This window comes from Mytilus trossulus, chromosome 14 (genome assembly GCF_036588685.1).
Source record: "Mytilus trossulus isolate FHL-02 chromosome 14, PNRI_Mtr1.1.1.hap1, whole genome shotgun sequence".
Taxonomy (NCBI): domain Eukaryota; kingdom Metazoa; phylum Mollusca; class Bivalvia; order Mytilida; family Mytilidae; genus Mytilus; species Mytilus trossulus.
Genome location: NC_086386.1, coordinates 18,202,874 through 18,225,492, shown reverse-complemented (window position 1 = coordinate 18,225,492; position 22,619 = coordinate 18,202,874). Strand labels below are relative to the sequence as shown.

General features: G+C 32.1%; 2 protein-coding genes across 2 annotated transcripts; one reads left to right on the top strand and one right to left on the bottom strand.

Annotated features, from left to right (window-relative positions):
• Positions 1 to 879: 879 nt before the first annotated feature.
• LOC134697053 (small ribosomal subunit protein eS1-like) lies at positions 880 to 11,556 on the bottom strand. Its single transcript, XM_063559070.1, has 6 exons — positions 11,403 to 11,556; positions 6,086 to 6,189; positions 5,147 to 5,460; positions 3,941 to 4,023; positions 3,136 to 3,245; positions 880 to 1,030 (listed from the first exon to the last, which is right to left on the bottom strand). The coding sequence occupies exons 1-6, from the start codon at positions 11,462 to 11,464 to the stop codon at positions 912 to 914; spliced, it is 792 nt and encodes a 263-aa protein (XP_063415140.1). The 5' UTR covers positions 11,465 to 11,556; the 3' UTR covers positions 880 to 911.
• Positions 11,557 to 11,579: 23 nt separating this feature from the next.
• On the top strand, positions 11,580 to 20,591 carry LOC134697054 (PDZ domain-containing protein 11-like). Its single transcript, XM_063559071.1, has 7 exons — positions 11,580 to 11,697; positions 15,414 to 15,500; positions 16,269 to 16,325; positions 16,934 to 16,984; positions 17,618 to 17,665; positions 18,792 to 18,852; positions 19,959 to 20,591. Exons 1-7 carry the CDS (start codon positions 11,611 to 11,613, stop codon positions 20,024 to 20,026), a joined length of 459 nt encoding a protein of 152 aa, XP_063415141.1. The 5' UTR covers positions 11,580 to 11,610; the 3' UTR covers positions 20,027 to 20,591.
• The last annotated feature ends 2,028 nt before the right edge of the window (positions 20,592 to 22,619 follow it).

Below are 22,619 nucleotides of genomic sequence, written 5' to 3'. Positions count from 1 at the left end.
TTTGTTTTTTTGTAAATCCTTTTTCTGACATCTTATGCCTGTCCAAAGCCAGGGATGTTATCCATTGGTTGTCATTCGTAACTGTAAGATTGCTACTATTTAATTGCTGTAGTATGAATTTGAAATCTTGGGATTCTCTTATCAACTGAGGCAAATTTCGTCAAGACTGTGGGTCTTTTATAGTGAACTATAAATATATCTTCTTTGCTTATTGTTAAAGGCAGTAGCTGTCAATATACTTGTAATTGGATAAATCAATGCCCTTGTTGCCTATTCAAAATTTTGATACTTGCAACTATCAAATGTCTTACAGATATCAGTTTCACAAGCCATTTTAGGCCATAATAAATAATAGGTATGTTTGCCCAAATGCTACCTACCCAGAAAAAAGCTGCCTACTCAAATTCTTTTATTGTCCTAATTTGAAGAAGTCTTTTTTTAATCAAATAGGCATGAAGACTAATAAACATCTGATACTTCACAATTTCTTTTTTTCAAAAAAGAAAAGAAAATGCCTACCTACCTACCCTACCCACCGTCTCAACCTTTGGGTAGGGTTTGGGCAAACCAAAATATTTTTAAGTGTGGCCTTACGGTCAACATCAAAATTTAAGAGGAACTTCTTAGAGGCCAATATAAATTGTGCATTGGCAGTTTACCGCATCATATTACAGAAATGATGCATAATCGAGCACCATACGCTTTTATCTGAAACTCGTAGCTTCCACTCACGATTCTTACAAAGACTGACAATCAGTTCATTGCCTAGAGAAGAGGTATTTATACAAAAGAATATTAAAATAATTGCAACATTGACCAATTCTGTTTCAATGACTATGTACATGTGCATATTCATCAGCTGAAAGACATAACACATCATTGAATTTTTTTTTTATTTATTGTCCAGCATTTTAAACAGATTGTAACACTGGTGGTTCGTATCCTTCAGGTCGCTCGACTGTTTCTCCAGATTCTGTAATAACTGTCTTTGAAGCACTACCCTCTCCATGGAGTTCCATCAGTTTTCCCACTGAAAAATCAATGTATGTATGTGTTTATGTTCTTTAAATATAATATATCATTCAGAAAATTAGTTTATTATACATAATATCAAACAAACCTACCAAAAAATTCTACATACAATTTACCAAAATAAAAGGGAGATAAATGGTGAATGTGTCCATGACACAAATGACGCCCCCACTAGCATGCAACATTAGAAAGGGGCATAACTCGTGAACAGTAAAAGTGAGGCAATCAAAATTCAAACTCCATCTGCGTTCTGTGGTAATGAGCATTGTGTATAAGTTTCATATTATTTGGTTGACACAAACAAAAGTTATAGAAAGGAAACAAAAACATTCAGCAATTTTCCATTTGTAAAGGGGCATTACTCTAGAATGGTAAAAAGTGACACCACCACTAGGTAGACAAGACACTGAAATTTCAATGCCACTACATGATTGAAAGATTTTGAAAATACAGTGGGAGTAACAACATTGCTTTTTACATATTGTATCTAGGGTTGAAGTCAGTGCTAAACATAACCTTAGCATTTCAGAATATGAAGTAAACGTTATGGTTGGATTTCTGCTTGATATATAAAGATAGTTTATTTTTCTGCAGCCATTTATTTTCTGTTGTCTTTTTTGATATAATAAAACACTGGCTGGATAAAGTGGAATAATAAGTTTAATGTCCACTCGGATACAATTATTGCCCTCTACTATGCCTCAGGTCAACAGTTGCACCTCGGAGACAATAAACTTACTATTCCACTCATACCCAGTGAATAAGTTTACAATATTTGTATATACTCAAGTCCACCTATCTCACACTCTTTTAAATTATGTAAATTTACATAAATTTTGAAATTAATATTGTAAATAAAACTACTAAATATTCTGATTAGCAACCCATTGATTTAATTGCAAAACTTAAGGTGGGTAATCATGTAATTCTCAATTTTGAAAACAATAATGAATTCATCAATAGTTTGTATTTGTTTGCACTTTGAAAAAAGAATGTTTAATCATAGGGAACATTATTAAAACTTGATGCAACATCTAATGAAAGGGGAAGTTTGAAATTGAACAAGATATATTAATAAACTAGTTCCTGATAGCATTCACAATGTAATTACAGTCCCTTTTACAACATTAGAATCTAACTGCAATAATTGAAATATTATTGCATGCAGCAAGTGATCACAAGTATGCCACAACCATGTGCTCCGCAGGACGCAGCTATATACGACCCCAGTGGTCGAATCCTGAACAGCTGGGACAAATATGGTCACAATATCAATGCTTGATACTGTCTGAATTTGGATTGTGTTCATTTTTTTTTTACATAACGAGTTTTTGTCACAAAATAATGTGGTCAAAGATCTAACAAATCTATTGCACAATACTGTGCAATGAATATTTCTTCTTGAAACTTGTGAAAATTTTTGAAAAAAAAGGAATCCCTTAAAAAAATGGTAAGCAAAAAATCCCCCCACCCACTTCGAAACCCCCATTTCAGAGAGATCCATACACTTAAACACAAGATATCATCTTGATTGTTTAGAAACTATAAACATACTTCTTTTAGGTCCCTAAATCCTACATTTTTCGGGCATTTTACCCAAATCCCAGCCTCCCCTTTGTTATATGGTATGTTGTGGTACAATTTTAGAGAGATCCATACAATTACACACAAGTTATTGTCTGAAAACTAGAAAAATACTTGTTTTGGCCACTTTTTTGCCCTTAACTCCTCAATTTTGGCCCCATATCCCTGAAAATGAATCTTCTACTTGTGGTTTTAAAAATTGTGATATAATTTCAGAGCAATTGAAACACTTGTACACAAGTTATTATCCTGAAACTAGAAAATGCTTGTTTTGAGCCCTTAATTCCTAAACGGTTGAGACCATCATCCCCAAAATTAATCCCAACCTTCATTTTGTGGTATTGAACCTTCTGTCTATTCACTTATAAAGTTATTATCTCGAAATCAATGTGTCTTCGGACGAGGACGACGACATCATACCATTATAGGATCCCAATTTTTTTGGGGGGTCGTATAAAAATGACAGGTTTGCAGTATTTGCAATACATTTCTACAGTATAGCATAATCTATAAACTTACAATCAAATTTGGGTTTCTTCAGTACTTTAACTTTTCTGATATATACATCATGAAGTGGGTAGATTCCTTGACAGGCCTTCTCTATGTCCTTACCGATACTGTCGGGGATCCTGAAAAACAAATGAAAATTTTTATAAAGTAGACAAGAACACTTGCACAATTCTAAGTGCTGACTGGAAATTGACAAATTAAGTCACTCATAAAAGGCATAACTTTTGAATGGTTGGAGTGACGCCACATAACTTCAGACTTGATCTGTGTTTGGTAAAAAGCATTTGTGTATACTTTTCATTTCAATTGGTTGCAGAATTGGAGCACAGTAAAGTAAGAGTGCAAAAACAGCAATTTCAACTATATTTTCTTTTTAAAAGTGAATAAGCCAAAGGACACACAAGTTTGAACTCGATCTGTAATTGGTGGCAACAAGTATTGGGTATACATTTCAGAAAATTTGGTTTGGACAAAGTTGAGAAAGAAATGGCAACAAAAAATCTACCAAAATTCAAATTTATTTAAAAGGGACATTCAATATCTTGATTAAGAAAAGTGAATGTGAATCAAACCACCAAATTTCAAACATGAATTGTGAACAAGTTTCAGACCATTAGATTATAGCAAATAGTAGTTGGAGTAAAGAAACTGCAAATTCAGCAATTGTTTCCGTTGATAAAAGGACAGTGAAAATGACATCACACAAGTTTGAACTTTTCCTTAAACAATCATTTGATCATGGTAAAAGGGGCATAACAATTATTCAAATATGTTTGTAGCTAAATTGTGTTTTAATGATATAGTTTTGACTTACAATTTGTTGACAACCTCTTTCATGTCATTGGTTGAGACCTCCTTGGTGATAATATCTACCATCTTCTTTCTGATGGTTTTAACCTACAAGTAAATGCATAACTATAATCAAGACCACTTTCAGGTAAATTATTTTAACCTTAAATGTATTGTCACAATCACTTTTCTCAGGAAAACTTGACATTATTAATAATTGTTTAACCTAAGATTAAATGCATCGTTTTTCTCATGAAAACTCCCATTGTTAATGTAACTATCACTGAATCCTTCTTATTACTTTATATAATAGGTTAAAATAAGAATAATGTTTAAACATGATTGGCCAACTCACAGATTACCAATTTCTATTCCCTGTTTTTGTTGGATGATTGTATCTCTATTATGAATATTTGTGTTTAGTTTTTTTGTGGTCTGTTGTTCTATTTGCCAGTTGACTAATGCTTGGAAATTTTTCTTTTTTATTGGTGATTTAAAAAAAAAAAAAAAGTTTTAAACATGATGAACTTGTGCATGCTGTCAGACCACATACTAACAATAAAATACATGGCTTGTTTACAAATTTATAACATGTATAAATGAACTCAACTCTAGAATGGTAAAAGTAACCCTACCCAACTTCATTCTAGTACAAGATTCATGAGTCAAACTAAAGTTGGAGAACAGAGAACTTTTTTAATGTAAAAGTGACACCAAACTAGATCTGGATTTTTTTGTAATCATCCCAGTGTATAAATTTCGTAACATTGGCAGATGAAGGGATCAGACACCAATTTTGAGATATATATAGAGAAGATCAGACAGACATGGTCACATCCGACAAGTGACAAACTTAATACCCCTCAGCAGGGGCCTAAAACAAAATGCTTTTCACCTCTTATCAGCAAGTTATATGTGTTATTGGTTTTCTTAAGCCTACCAAAGGCTGAGCAGTAATTTCGTATGCACAAATGAAGATGCATGCATTCCTTGATAAATAAATGCAGATAGTTTGTTGTTCAATATTTTTAGCGGTTCTGTCCTTGATCTAGAAAAACATTAAGCAGTAAGATCAAATTGCTGATTGACTTATTGATGATGTTAATGAATCATACCATGTCTTGTATTTTATTATAGCATGAACATGAATTCCTGAGTGTTTATGTTGACCATGATGATTTGACTTATTTTTCAAACATGCCCCTTTTGAATTCTAGTTACATGTACAAACCTGTGTATGCTGAGCATAACATGTTTTCTTATTCTGCATGGCCTTCTTTTTGGTAAAGCCTATACAGAACATACGGAGGAGATATCCATCAGTGGTCCTCACATCTACATTAGCCTCGATCAGTGTCTGCCATTTCTTAACCATAGAGCAGAGCTTGTCTCTTGTAAGGTCCATTCCGTGGAAGTTTGTTAAAACATTACGTCCTTGAACATCTTCGGCCATCAGTTTGAACTTTCTGAAAGACACCTCATCGTTCTGGAGGTCAGCTAGAGAAATCTCAAAGACACGTCCTTTCAAACCATCAGAAGCAATTTCTGAAAAATAAAAAGTTGTACATCCAATTTTAGTAATTAAATTTTCAGGTTAAATACATGTATATAAATGGTTTTTAATGTAAATGCTTTCATAAAAGATAGTCAACTATTGTTGAATTAAAATCTTTCCAATCTTACAATTAACACCAGTACTTTTTGTAATCTCTCAAATTATTGAAAATGATGTCTCCTATATATTGTACATTCATTTTACCGTGATAGTTTAAATTGATTGTTGATTGCTCAGCGTCCAGTGAGTGACAAATATTTCATGCATATTCAGCAAGATGAAACTTTGACAGTATTATTTTACTGTCATAGAGGAATTTTCTTAACATCATAAAAAAGACATAATCTAAATTTCAACATCACCTATTGCAGTGTTCAGATTTAACTTGCTGTACATGTATCTACAGGGCCATTCCAGTAAAACGACAGCACTCAGTTTTTAATAATTAAAAAATCAAGGTATGCATACATGTAAGTGAAAATATAAAAAAAAACATATGATATACAAGACTTTCCAATAGAAAGTAGTTTGAGAATAATATTCTAAAGTACACTTTAAATTTTCTGTGAGTGTCCATCTTGTAAATACTGCATGTGTGTCATTGTGAGAACTTACTTGTTCCTTGTGTTCTTGTAACTAGAGTTTTGCCGATCTGTCTGACTACAAACATGCAAGGGGCCTTGACATCATACCAGTCTTTTTTGGTGAAAGGGTCAACTCTGAAAAACATTAAAAATAATATTGTTCAACTAATGACCTGATCGGTACAAAAATAAATATTTTCTAGATCATGTAGATTGTCAACAAGAATAAGTAATGAGCAATAGTTATGCGAGCTTATTTATGCATATGACCTTGGGTCATTATGAAAGGAAGTAAGCAAAATATCCAGATGTTTAACTTTTTGATTGTTAACTTCATGGTTGGCTACTAAATGTTTAATACTGCTTTCCTATAAAGGAGGTGAGGAAATATACAGATCATGAATACCAAAATAAGCATAAATATTTGCATACTTCAGTATCAAGGCTGCAGTCTCTTGTAACTTGATGTCCATTTGAAAATAAAAGTTAAAATGTTGATGACAGAAGGCTTCTGTCATCAACATTTTAACTTTTATTTTGAGAAGCAATGAAGTGTGCAGGCCTGGGGTAATGGTAATTTGTAATTGTAATGCATTGTAATATTACATTTTTTTGGATGTAATGCAAAGTAATTTGTAATGCACATTTTCTGCATTACAATTACATGTAATGTAATGATTACTTTTGTTAAAAATCAATGAAATGTCTCCATTACTGTACATTACTTTTCATTACAAATTGGTAAAATATATAAAATTGAAGAATATTGTATAATGAAAATAAAATATTTACAAAATCATAAGAAAGTATGGAATAAAATGTTTGTCACAGTTAATAACTGTATTAAATAAATTACATTAATCTTTAAAACACACATTAAGGTAAGAAATATAAAATGGTAAAAAATATCAAGTCTTTGATCTTGATTTCTGATATTTGTTTAATATGATCATATGGGAATATTTTGGTGTTCCCATATCATATTAAACAAGTATCAAAGATGAAAATTTCATAATTCTATAAACACCTTAGGCCTAAATTAAAATATTGTTTGTTTGCCCTTTTCCGACCCTATGTTTTGAAACAGGGTAGGTAGGTAGGTAAAATATTTTATTTTTTTCCCCAAAAAAATAACTTGGCTCGGTATATTATTTGTCATGGGTAGGCAGTAGGTAAAATATTTTATTTTATAGATACAAAATCTGCATAATGTCATTTTTTGTCCGTTTTGTTTTTGCAAATAAGTTTTCCGCTGGGACTATTAGTTTTGAAAAAAAAATATATAAGAGATAAATTTGTACTGGTAAGATAATGTCCGGGCAGACATATATTACTAGTAGAAAAAGTCCCTAGAGTGTTACAAATTTCGTGTGTGCCTTTTTTTCCAATAAAAATGCTATAAGACTTAAAACTCAATTGTCACGTATTTTGCATCACATTTATAAATGATCTGTATGGAAAACTTGGCGATTTTACTGCCAGATATTCTCCACTTTACAGGGTTTTGTCACTTTTGGTTCATGTCAGATATAAATAATTTAGCGGCATCGTTAACATAATCATTCTGATATGCGGATTACAAAAGGCCATCCCTACATAAAATACAACGTCCGTTTACAAATTAGTTTGTACACACGTTAATACTTTTGTATCAAACGAACTTTTTTGTAAATGAACCCTGCTCTTTAAGTTTAAAGGTACAGAGTAACGTACTTCATATCGCGTTCAACATCGATTTCAAACAGATGCTTTGAAACTTCAAATGCAAGTGTTCATGTCAAACGCTCAGGTGATACCAAACGGACTGGACCTTACACGTAAAGATAAAACCCGAGGATTCCGGTAAAAAAGTTTTGAGCGGGAAATACAAATATAAGATTTTTGGTAGGAACGAAAAAATAAAATAAAATAAAATCTTGCTGGTACATTTTGTGTAAATACAAATAAAAGATTTTCAGGCGGAACGAATTGATAGGGTCGGTCGGTAAAGGGCAAACAAACAATATTTTAATTTAAGCCTTATATGTATTTCAATGAAATATTGAATTTATCAAACAACATTTTTAACATGTCTGTGTTGTCATTTCACCTAATTTAATATCACAATGTTTTATTGCAATCAAATCTTCTCAACTTATGTTTGTCCTCACAGAACCCTTAAGCATTTCAGAAGATAATCCTTTAATGACATATTAATTATATCCCTTTGAAATCCTTAATGATGTCTTAATGATTAAGTGATCAATGTTAGAAACAAAATTATATGATAATTTATTTATTTTTTACCACCACCTAAGAAACTTGAAAGTGACTTTTTCAGTTTCATGCCTCCTTCTACTCAATCAAAGGGTATAGACAGGTACGGTGCAGTGCATGATGTTGACATTTACTTGTCTGATGTCTGAGCCATGTAAAGAAATTTCAATCAATTCACTGGAATAATGGAAGTCAAATTCAGTGTATTTCTTCTTTGGCTAATACAGCTATCAAGTATTTAGCCATTTCCCACACAAAATCTCCTGTAGAAAGGCTTTTAAGTATTGCCGGAAAGGTGAAAAAAGAACTGATTGCTGTTCTCTTAATGGCATCACACTTAAACCACTCATGATGATAAAGTGCAATGGACATATTAATTAACCAGTATTTGAAGTCTATGTACCTAACACTACCTCTGTTTTTGAAATGCTTTTTGTTTTTATATTGAAAAAGTAATTTGTAATGTAATGCATTACACAGGCAAAGTAATTGTAATGTAGTGCATTACATGTGAGAAAAAATGTAATTGTAATGGAAGAATCACAAAGTAATTGTAATGTAATGCATTACATTGAAATGTAATGGCCCCAGGCCTGGAAGTGTGCATCTATTTTCGACAGGCAAATATCCACTTGACATGGGACAACATTCAACAGCCCCAGTTTACATAGTCCGAGATTACTCTGACGTCCGACGGCTGTTTAGCCAGACAAGCTGGGGCCGTGGGACGTCAGAGCTTGTCCCATATTAAAAAGTGGATATTTGCCCACCCAAAATAGATGCGCTACTTCCTCGCTTCTGGAGCCGACTGAGGGCCTTGGAATTATATAAATCGGGCATCAATCTCTTCAGTTTTAATTTATCTCTTCATTTATGTAAGTTTCACCTACCTGCCAAACCTTTAATTTTCTATATTTTAACATTTTTCACAGAGACCCATGATTTCTCCATTTGTGACTTTCACTTTCAAATGGATGTCAAGTTACGAGAGATTTCGTGGCCTCGAGACTCAAATATGCAAATATTTATATTTTGTTACCTCCTTTATAGGAGATCGATGAATAACATTTAGAAGCAACCACGTTTTTTCTAACTAGCATTTAGTTCCGACCCCGATAACAATCGGCAGCTCTCGGACATTTAGGTAACACAGCGTAAATGAACGAGATGTTACATTATGGTCATTTGCACTGTTTTCTCGTGGTCACGTGATAATCTTTGGAAATGAAAGGCAACATGGAGAAATCATGAGTCTCTGTGAAAAATGTTACAATATAGAAAATTAAAGGTTTGGCAGGTAGGTGAAACATACATAAATGAAGAGATAAATGAAAACTGAAGAGATTGATGCCTGATTTTTATAATTCCAAGGCCCTCAGTCGGCTCCTGAAGCGAGGAAGTAGCGCATCTATTTTGGGTGGGCAAATATCCACTTTTTGATATGGGACAAGCTCTGACGTCCCACGGCCCCAGCTTGTCTGGCTAAACAGCCTTCGAACAACGTCAGAGTAATCTCGGACTACAGTTTACAGTGGGCAGAAATTTTATCAAGTAGGGGGCAGATTGACTGCTATCTGGAGGCCAGCTCTTGTGATTCCCTATTGAACAACCCAATTTTTCCTTGAAAAAAAGGGGGCCTAAATACGCCTCTTGCTATCCTGCATTGCTCATTGTTGAAGGCCGTACAGACTATATGAACATTGACATCTGAAGAGAAATTCTTTCACTGAAAAGAATATATAGGTATTCAGATTTTACTAGATCAATACTTAAATTCAAAATTAGGACCCATTGCATGGATTATTTAAGTCCAAAACTGGCCATGCATCCTACTTACTACTTCTACATTACTTCTCAGTACTTTTTTGAAGACTTGTGCCATTTACAATCAATATCAATTAGTATGCCTCTTTTGAATATGCATGTAAATGGTTTATATTAAACGTATGTCATACCTGTCAACTCACCCGTTTTTTGCGGGTGACACCCGTTATTTTCACCTATCACCCGGGAGTTTTTCTTTACCCGGCGGGTCCCGGGAATTTCTAACATTACCCGTTTCACCCGGATTTCTGACCGGAATTGTTTCCGGTATTTAGAAGTAATACGACCTTCGGTTTTATCGGTCTTTTTCAATGTAACCAAAAGTCAAAATGTAGGACTTGTTTACCTGAGCTAAGTAACGATATTTTCAACAAGCTACAAGATGAGTTCAGTGACTATCAGTTGACCCCATTAGATGAACTTCCACTTTGCACTTCCCCTGAAACTGACATTGGTACATTTTGGGGAGAAATGTCCAAGTTGCATGACATTTTTCTTAACAAGCCAAGATTTTTTGTTTTGTCAAAACTTGCTAAAACATTACTGGTTTTGCCAAACAGCAATGCAGACAGTGAGAGGGCATTTTCTTTAGTAAAGAAAATAGCTACAGAGTTTAGGGCTGATCTTAATAAGGATACACTGTGTGCTCTTCTTTCTTGTAAAATGAATATACATTTGCATTGCTATGAACTGAAACCAAGTGCAGTTCTTTTAAAGAATGCCAAGTCTGCTACTATGGAATATAACAATAGTCTGAAATAAACTTGTATACATGTTCTAACTGTTTTATATACATATTGACTATATAAATTATATGTAAACATATTTTTGTTCTTCAATTGAGCCCGCAAAATGTCGTACGCGTTATGACCTGAGATTTTTTTTCTCAATGCAGGTCATGACCTGACTTTTCATTTTCAGAGGTTGACAGGTATGGTATGTGAACATTTTGTGCTCTAAATAATAAAGCAAGGTAAAAACATCATGAACGGCGGTCAATTTACAAGTATTCTCATTATTAATACGAGCTAGTTCTTTGAACCACACAACATATGAACTCAGTTGCTTGTGAAATTTATCTATCGGTTTGGGTTTAACATAATGTGAGCGAGTCATGTGTGTTTTAGCAAGGATGAACGACAACTTTTGGCATGATGACCACCAATCGAATAAAAATCAGTTTAACATCGCATCATCAGTACACCGGGGATCTTAATTCTCTTTCTTAACACATTCATTTATGAGCAATTGATACTTTAAATACGCACACTTTCTTTTTTCCACCCTTCTTGCCACCTTTAGTAAGCCTCTTATTCTTTCCAACTGCCATTTCGGCTATATTTGAGGCAAAAAAGGAAGTTGCATGTAGTGTAGTAAGAATTATGGGAAATCAACAAAGGATCACTTTTGCGTTTTAAGACACGGATAACAATGATTTGGCTTTCAAGCGCTTGACTGACTATTTTATAATTTCCGATGTCAACACCGAGAGACAGACGAGAGCTAATCAGGGCAAAATTACCCCCTTATGAGCATCCCCCTCCATGGATCCCTCCACACGAGGTTGTTAAAATGTTCACATACAAAACTTGGATTCCAAACACTGTTCTTCCAATGTCTCATGAAAATTCGAAATATAGTTATCTCGTACCAACGTCAACTCGTACCACAAAAAAACTTGTACCAATGCAAACTCGTACCACTGCTAACTCGTAACAACTTTATTTTAATGCATTTGATTGGTGTTAAATGATGAATATATACTTTTATTTCACTGAATACCTCTTAAGTCTAATTTGAAAGTACAATGACCAATTTGTAGCTAATTCATGTTCCTTGTCTCATATCTGCCAAGTTCTCAAAATACCCATGGTGGTTTTGCGTGCAAGATGGCTGCCATACTCCTAAAAAACACTCAAGGAGGGGGGAACTGAACACAGAAACACGTGAAATAAAAATCGTAAAAACGTTGCACTAAAATTAAAAACAGGTAAAACGAAGCACGAGAAATAAGATCTTAAATATTAAGGAAAAAAGTACCTGAAGTTATTACACAGCTGTTTTTGGAGAATATGTAGCCATTATCAATTGACATAAAGACCTTGTGTTGAAAACAAATATTATTTACGGGACTTTATTAATACCACACATATTGCAAAAGTAGAATGGTAACAATATATACATCAATTTCTATTAGATGACATTTTAATCAAATGTGGGACATCAAACATCCATGAAATTATGTGCAAGTACTGAGGTCAATTTTTCACTAAGGGAGACACTATTTTATAGTTTATAAATGTGATATTCTGTCCCATGAACAAAATTTCACAGACGAACTGTGAAATAATGTTCTAGAGGACACAATTTCATGGGACACTTTTTTGGCTTACACATGCACGAGAAATTAAGAGCACCGACACAAAACACGGAAAATAATTAAGGGGAAACACGAAAAACGTAAATCGAGCCAAACAGGAGAAAACGAGAAATAAAATGTCAAAACACGAAAGTACGTGAAATAAAAAGGCAGAAAACGTTGCATGAAAATAACCCTTTACCACCCTCTTCAAGGGGGCCTTCAAATACAGTGTTATGTTTTTTTTTGGCTTCTTCATACTTTTATAAGCCTCAATTCATTGTAAAATTAATTGTTTTGTTAAAATTGTGGACACAACTGCTCTTTATAAAATTCAATTTGAGAGTCTCCATGGGGGAAATCCCCCACAAATCTTAGCAGTTAAAAATATCAAAAAGCACATGGCTTTCAACAATTGTAAACATAGCATTCAATTTGATCATGGATTACAGCTTTGATTAATTTATTTTGGATATTGATATTCAACTTAAGGAACAGAGCAATGTTTTAAATTTCTTCTTCTTGAAAGAGCAGTTTAAACAAGGATTTTTTTCCTTTAAGTCCAGTATAAAATTCAAGTAATTCAACTTTGTTTTTATGTTAAAAAAAAACCTCACACAACATTCATATTCTTTAATATATTTTTAATGGTACGAGTTTACAGTGGTACGAGTTAACTTGCTTCCGAAAATTCGGTCTTTAAAGACGCATGCTAGATCACAGTACTTGACTTGTTACCATTTATAGTATCAGTATCAACGTCTATTGACGTAAATACACTTTGACTGTGCTCTTGATCTTGTTTTAGACTTTGAGGCATTCATAATCTTTCAATTTCATGTTGAACCGTCACCCAAGTCGAATTTTAGTTGAATCAGCACTCAGTATCTATAGTCAAATAGGCACCTATAGTCGTTTTGAATTCTATTTTTAATGAATTATATATTCGTTTTTAGATATTTTTAGCATGATGAAGATTAAAATAAAGGGGTACCCATTGACAAGTCCAGAATAATGTGGAAAATACAGGAACACATCATTTATACATAGTACATGTAGTTGCTTAGAAACATGCATAGGATTTTCCACTTTCATACTATTTCCTCCTTTTTCCTGAAAATCTGCCCCCTATCCAATATGGCATGTATGGCCGAACTAAATATTTAGAGCCCTATTATGACATCTTTAAAGGCTACATGTATTATATTTAAAAAAAATGACGTGTATGTTGAGCTAAGGCATAAAAAAAAATATTATAGATTATGATCCACTTTTTCAAACATCAAATTATAGACTAGTAAAAAAATTATTTTGTTTGAAGTATATATTTAAACTGGTTAAAAAGGTCTCATTAAATAGAATCATGCATGGTGCTTGTGTATTCCATAGCATATGTACTCAGGACAAGACATTTTTTTTTTGCCCTCCCCCTTTTTTCCACAGCAGTCACAGTCACTGATATATTCTCTCTATAATACATCAGTGACAGCTGTGGATTGTTAACTCGGAAGCGATAGTGAAAAGCAAATACAAGAGGTTGTTTTAGTACATTTATGTTGTTATAAAACTAAAAACACAAAAAAATAATTGAAATATATAGAGAAAGGGAAAAATAAACGATTTTTTAAAAAACTAGAAGGGGGAGGCAAAACAAAAATGTGCATTGAAACTGTGATGTATTTTTGTTTAACACTCATTAAAAAGTTTCTAACACTTTTAAAATTTAAAATTAAAGATATTTTGATTTTATAAATTCACTCCTTTGACTGAGTGAATAGATATTTTTCATATTACCCACTTTTGACTAATGTTTATTATATTATTTTTCGACAGGTTACCTATGACATCCGGGTTCTTGGTCAATTAAGAGCAAAACAAAGAAGTAACATCAAACATTTAATCTTAGTGATTTGAGGGGCAATTTTACTATTTTTACGTTGCTCTTATTAGACCAAATACCAGGATGTGGTAGGTAACTTGTCAAAAAATATTATAAACCAGGGTCAAAAGTCGGTAATATGAAAATAGTCGATTGTGATTGCAAGCAACCCTTTCTTAGACCTGTACATGTTAAGTTGATTATAACATATTAGGCCTAATGTGCAGAGCAAAGCAGATTTTCTACTAGTAATATATTCTATTAGACGAAGAAAGTTTGCACATCCACATTTTATTGACACTTGCAGAGCACGGCACTAGCTAGCATCCCTAAAAAGTTTAAGGTGTTTATGTTTAAGAAAGAAAAAATCTTAAAATTTTGATTCTGAGATTCAATTTATTTTCAACACTGTCATGACAAGATGGTAAGAAGATGGTTAAATGAACAAACATTTGACACAATCCATTCAGTTACACAAAATTACCTGTTGTGTCGATATTTTTAATGATAACTATTTCAATGAATACAATTTTAACTCATGAGTTGTTTATATATAAAAGATTTTAAACAACTTTGTTTATACCTCTGCAAGAACAAAAAAAAAACTTTTTTATATATCCAAAATTGAAATTGCACTGAACTTTTCACCATCTAGTAGATGCTTTAAAACTGTTTCCTGTACATGTTGTACCTTTGAGCTCCAATTGAACAAATTGAAAACCTGTATATAAAATATGAAACTTGTGTTATGGAGTTGTCTCCCATGTGTAATATAAAAAAAACAAGTTGTTTCCCTTATAACATGATACATCTCTGTGTAAACATTTTTTATTAGCTAAATAACGGCCTGATTCATGTACAAAACAATAAATGAAAAACAAATATTATTCACACTAGGAAAGCAACCATATGATAGACACCCACTGCCTGGTTCATACATACATGTGCTTTGGTCAACACTTTTAAAACCTAATAAAATTACAAAAAGAAGCGTTCATTTCTTAAATATTGAATAAAATATTCAATTTGTTTTTATTTCAGAGGGAAAACAATCCTGAATATAACAGTGATATAAGGCAGTTTCTTCCAAGATCCCTGAAATTACAAAGATCAAAGGCAACAGAACAGGTTGATTTTACACTCATAGATGGACAATGGAACATACAATGTATCTGCAATTGTATTTCTGAACAATGAAAATTTAAAATCTGCTTCTTGATGGTCTGGTAGTATTACCACAATAATGATTCTTTCAGTACAATAGATTTTTTTGTAATTAAGGAGCACCACAGTATAAAAGTATTTATTTATAGATTCTTTTTGCTCTATTGACTTATCTTTTTTGGATTCTTGGTGATAAGAAAGTAAAATGTACCCCTTCACCAAATCTTTTGTTAACACACATACACTGCACAGGTTAAATTTTGGAACATGTCTATTTTGATGTTAAGACACACACTTTTTAGCATTGTGTTATCATCAGTAACTAATTGCCTGTTTAGACATTTTAGACATACTAGTAAAGTAGAAATATCAGTTTAAAAACACAAAGTTATGATTATCTCCCTTAGATATAGATATTTTCAAATACAAAATGATTGTCATTTCATTTTGTAAATAATCATGGTAAATTCAGAAAATATTGCAAGGTTAGTATTATTGTGAAAAATGCAACAAAGTTGTAAACTCAACAATTTAAACTAGCATTTTGAATATTTTTATATGAAATAAACAGGATTTTTCAAATTGTAAAAATTAAAATCATACCAATTCACATATTTCTGTGTTTATACATCCATTTTTGGATCCTCTTACACATATACATATATCTATGACATCTAAAGTATAATTAAATCTGTTGAATAAATTTACATGTATAATTCTTTTTATTCATAGCTTGGTTTCAACATTCGTGGAGGACAAGAACATCATTGTGGAATATTTGTATCCAAGGTAAAAAAACATTTGTTGTATTGGTTTACACATATATGGTAATTACTCTTAATTCTTATATGAAAGCTCAGGCAAAATTCAGTTATGACAGGAAAATATTCTTGCTTTCTTTAATATGACTTTCCTACATGTGTATTTTGGCATAGAATAAAGCAACTATTCCTGATAATGTGATATAGAAAGAACTGATCTATTTATCAGTCATATAAAAATTAGAAATATGCTAATTTTTTTTTAAATCTGTAAATAAAAATGATTCCACCATCAATCTTGTGCAAACGGATATCTCTTCTTGCTTGAAAGTTAAATTGTTAATGCTCTTAAAACTCATCTATCTTGAATGGAGAAGTATCGCATCACATTCAGCGCTCTTGTAGAATTTAGATATGTATGTATATAGTTTTATAGCTTTGTTACCAAGAGTGGTGTGCCCTCACATTGACATGACTATAACTGTATATTCTAATGTTCTTACTACTTAGAAGATGTCTCTCCAACATATATTGCTTTCAAATTGTTGATGTGAAAAAAAATTAAACTAAATAATTTAGACAAGGTGTAATAGTTTGCTTCCTTTTCTATTCATTATTATCATGTTTATATTAAAGGTGATGCCAAACAGTGAAGCAGAACTTTTAGGATTGAGGGAAGGTGATCAGGTATGCTCACATTTATAACAAAGGATACCTCATGGTATTTTAATAAGGATAGACAAAATAACAGATTGACCAAAAATTCAGCAAATATTGATTTCTGCTTCAAAATTTTTATTTAGGTAACAAAACATTTAACATAATTATAGTTCATTGTAGTTCAGAACATATAAACCAAAATGTAAGTATACTAAAGTTTAGTTCAGTTTAAATCATGATTAAAGTAGAAAACAGCAACAAATGCACTTAATTTAATATGTTGTTATTTACCCTTGGTTGATATCTGTATCTAGATTTGTAACACTGAGTCTGACCACATTGTATAGCCGATCTTAATCTTAGACTAGTCAATAGAGTAAACCATTTGAAAAATATATATAGTTTTACAATAATAAAACAAATTTTCAGTCCAAAGCTTGAAAAATAGATAGACAAAATCAAGCAAACCAAGACTTTAATACATACAGCATGTCAAATATTGTTCAGAAGTAAAAACCACTAAGTTATTCAAATGCAGCTGTATAATTAATCCACCAATTACCTAAGTGTCAAGTGTTTTTATATCAAAACAGAATCTTATTAATGAATATATAAATCAATGATTATTAGGTACATCAAAATATATGTTTTATTTTTTAGATCTTAGCTGTGAACCATATAAACTTTGAAAACATTAATCACTCAGAAGTAAGTATACTTACACTTTAATAAAATTTAAATATTATTTGTCCACTGCTGCAGTTCAGAGGGAGAAGATATTGTAAAGATGGGCATCCTTTTCTTCATTATGTTTGAATCAGTCTCGTTATGTAAGTTATAAAAAGATCTTATTAACACTTTCTGTTCTTCCTGTCTAAGGCATTCTTTCTTACTGGACTGCAACAGCACTGAGAAAGCAGTCTACATTTTTGTGCATAGAAACAACATCTTAAAAAAAGTACTTTCAATTAGATTCTTGTCAATCCTGTAGTCCAGTCAAACTAAGTTTGAACCTCAAACTGGTTGCAACAGAAATGTTTTAATTCTAATTTATAGCATTAAGGCCTAAATATACACAGAAAAAAGTCCAATAAAATCTAACTTGAGGAAAACTCAAATTTTGCATTTTTAATTTCTTATTGAAATTATTAATGTAAAGGGAAATAACTCTGCAAAATGAGTCTTTTTTTTGGTCAGTTTTGGTTGATTTTCTTAAAATTCAGGTAAAATATGATACTTTGATGGGGTTTTATGTTTGTATTTGACTATATTATATAATCTTCTGCTCATGAAATGTACAAAACCAAAGTGTTATGGGTATTTATTGTTTGGGCACATTTTTCATTAAAGAAATTGAAAATTTATGGCTGTGAGAAACTTTAAACCATAAAAAGAAGAAAATATGCTTAATTACCTTTATTCAATTTGAGATTCTTTACTGCTGAAAAATCTAATAAATGGTCAACTAATGAATTATGAAATTTAGGTTGTAGCTTGATAAAAGATATGAAAACACCTTTAGAGTTGTTTGTTATACTCAAAATATGGCTAAAATATCAAGAATCAATACATTCTGTTGAGTAGAAGCGGTAAAGTTATAATTTTGAATAAATTTCAATTGATATTTCTGGGTTTCTCCCATACCAATGCAAATCTCTGTAGGATTTTACAATCCTGATTTTTAGTTTTCCTCAAGTTAGATTTTATGGGACTTTTTTCTGTGTATATTTGGGGTATAATGCTAAAGATTAAAATTTTAAATTCTTCTGTTGCAATTACTTCAATTACTTCAAGGTTTATATTGTTTTTAATAAACGATTATTTGATGTTGTAGGCTGTTGGTGTACTGAAGTCTAATACCTCCATAGATATGATTGTCAGTGATTTTCCCTATGGTAAGTTCTGTCATTCAAGTTTGAAGCTAATTATATATATATATATATATGTCTAGCGGGACGGCTGCAGTGCAGGCGATTTGGTGTCACGATATCACAGTAGCATGGGTTCAAATCCCAGCGAGGGAAGAACCAAAAATTTGCGAAAGCAAATTTACAGATCTAACATTGTTGGGTTGATGTTTAGAGGAGTTGTATATATTTTTTATATAGATTAGACCGTTGGTTTTCCTCTATTAATTTTGGGGGCCCTTTATAGCTTGTTGTTCGATTTGAACCGAGGCACTGTGTGAAAGGCCGTACATTGACCTATAATGATTTACTTTTATAAATTGTTATTTGGATGGAGAGTTGTCTCACTGGCACTCATACCACATCCTCCTATATCTATCTAGTTCAAGACATATCAAGAAGACTTTTTAAAATTAAAAGGATGTTGCAAATTGTTCTCTAGACTACTGTTATAAATGTGTAGAAAACACGAAGAAAAAAAAAGCAATGGATCACGCAAGTCTGCAGTCTATTTAAATACATTGGTGGCACATTTGTAAGACCTAGACCGCTCTTTAAATGAAATTAAGATTTGACTTTTGTCTTTTGTTCATGATAATTCTCACAAAAAAGCAACCATAATTATGAATTTGGTAAATGCCTAGAAGTTACATTGCCACCTATTTTAGTTGATGATGACATGGAAATAACTAAATTATATTGCATTGAGGGAAAAAATTACAAAAATATGAAAAATGAATACATCTTTAGACACTGGTATGTCAGCAAGGGCTTGAATTATATATTGTAGTGTGAGGCACAGAAACAATCTAATAGATATTGACAAAAACAAAGCAATGCATGTTAATTAGGCATAATTTTTTTTAATAAATTTGACACCAGGAGTTGTATCAGTATATGTCCTATGTACATTAAGCTAAAAATGTTAAAAACATGAGCAACTGAATAGTGTGTGTATTTTTTAATGTCAATTTTGAAAATTGTGAGTTTTAGATAATTTTTGACATTGGGTATCAATTTGAAATAGCAAGATCAATTTTAATTATAATGCAAAAACTGTCCTGATCCCTACATACATGTGTTTATATTTGTAGGTTATGACAGAACATATGATAAAACAAAATCATTAGCATCAAGTCATCAACAGTCACCAAGAAGATAGCATTTTACTATGTTGGAGATTTATGTGTGGATGAAGACATGTAGAACATAAGTGATGTAGTCATTACGGTTGTGAATTTAGCAAATGAACTTCCATAAAGAGAACTGTCGTTAAAAATTTGCATTCATTTCATATATTTCTGAAAGCAGGATTTGCAAACTTTTTAAACTGGTTTTAATTGCCCTTTTGAGATCATGAAGATATTGACATCACATGGTTTACAACTGTTTTTTTGGTTTTATTTTAGAAAATTCTCTTTTCCGAAATTCTCGAGTTGGTGGCATCTATTCTTGGCCTTATATTTACATATAAGTCATTACAGTACACATAAACAAATCATTAGCATCAACCATCATAAAATTGGTATTTCATATATATTTTGGTAGGTTATTACACTTTCATTCTTTGTTATTTATTAGTAAATTACCTGAAAAACTAACCAAAGTACCCATTTGATATCATTGTACATTCCAGATCATGAAAATATATTTAAAGTAGCACAAACTCGCCAGTTCATGATAAATATGTGAATGTTGCATTTATGAATAAAATATATTGCAATTAATATACCATTTTATACAGCTTTTTCTTCTGTTACAGTTCTCATACAGATTAATATGATTCATATTGTATTTTGCATTGTCAGTTAAATACAACATTTGAAGATGCTTTTGTGAAAGTTGAATAAAATTTGTCCTTCTGTTAAGAATATTTTCAAGTTTCCTTAAAATAGCAAAGAATAAAGGGCCAATAAAAACTTATTTTGTTAGCTGGTAACTGTAACTACATGAAACATGATGTACTATTTGTATGACAACATAGGCATTTTATTAGTGAATAATATATTTATATTTTTTTGTATATGTATAAATTTAGTGGTAATATTTACATTATTTTGTTATATATCAATTTATTTACACAAAATATATAATTAAACAGATTTATGCATTTTGTATAGCCATGAGATAATAGTTTCCTGTAACTGTCTGCATCCAATGAAAAATCGCCTTTAAAAGTGGGGTAAAAGATACCAGAGGGACATTCAAACTCATAAATCGAAAAATAAAGGACAATGTTTGTGGCATAGAAAGAAAAAGATAAACGGACAAACAACAGGCAATATAAAAAAGGTGTACAGATATAAGAGGTCTCTAAACACATTGGCTCCAAATGGTCAATACACATAATAAACAGTGCCTGGTGATGTTTCATGGCAAGACCGGTTTTGGTCCAAAAGGGACCTTCATCAGATGCAGAATGGTGGATTAATGTTTGCACCCTATTTATATAGATACTGTTTCAACAGTAACCAGCAGTAAAGTGAACCCGTAAACAGACAAACAATAGTACACAAAAATTAATTTCATGTAAATATAGAAAATGAAAATAAATGATTACCACATGCACATTGTGCACAAGTCTTCACCTGAAAAATATATTAAGCTTTTAGTGACAAATTTAAGTTCTTAATCAATTGTTGGAATTTCTGGGTATGTTTCTAGTGCAAATGTTTGAATGTCAAAATTTAATTTGGGGTTCTACTGCAAGAAAATTTTAACATTAGGCATAATAAACCCCAAAATAAATTTGATAACCATTTTTACACCTCCACACTGGTGAGAGTCTAAATGCTGCCATTAGTCAAGAAGGATATAGTCCAAATGGGTGTAAATTTTATCTATGGTATAGATTGCTCGGCATTGTAATCACATATTATGTTGGCTTAATATGACAAGGGTGGGGAGTAGCTGACTGGATCTGAATCCTTTCCTTGGTAAGATGATGAAATATGTGGATTGAAAATGTGATGCCCATGCTATTGGATAGACATGTTATCTCATTTTCAGCAAACCACTAGTGTTATTGGTCAATCATTACACATGGGCTAGTTGCCCATCCATCTGATATGATTTCAAGGTGGCTGAGGTGTTTTCCTCTATCTTGGATTTTGAAAAAAGCAGATAACAATCGGTCTAGATCTTTTTAAATGACACGTGCAAATTATTGGAAATGAACAAGCTGGTTTTAGACAATACATAAGCACAGAAGACCAGATTACACATCTATCCCAGGTAGTAGAAGATGCATTCCAATCCAAAAAAGTAACGTTGGCTGTCTATGTAGATCTTCAAAGAGCATTTGATAAGGTATGGAAAGATGGACTTCTTGCAAAAATGCTTAGATATGGCATCAGTGGAAGAATGTACAAATGGACCAAATCTTACTTGTATAATAGAAGAGCCAGAGTGCTGGTAGATGGGCAATGTGGACAGAAAGTACTCTTAAAACAAAGGGTCCCACAAGGAGGAGTATTACCACCAACTCTATTCATACTCTTTATGAACGACCTAGTACCAGAGCTACCAAAAGGGGTACAATCAGCACTTTATGCAGACGATCTTGTTCTCTGGTGCTCAGAAGAGTATATGCATCTACAGCTTAATATAGAATACAAACAGCTTTAGATATTATAGTCACATGGGCAAAGCAGTGGTGTGTTACAATCAACAGAGAAAAAACAACAGGAACACTCTTCACACTCTCTCCAAAAACCCAATCTGTCAAACTGACTTTGGATGATACCCCACTTAAA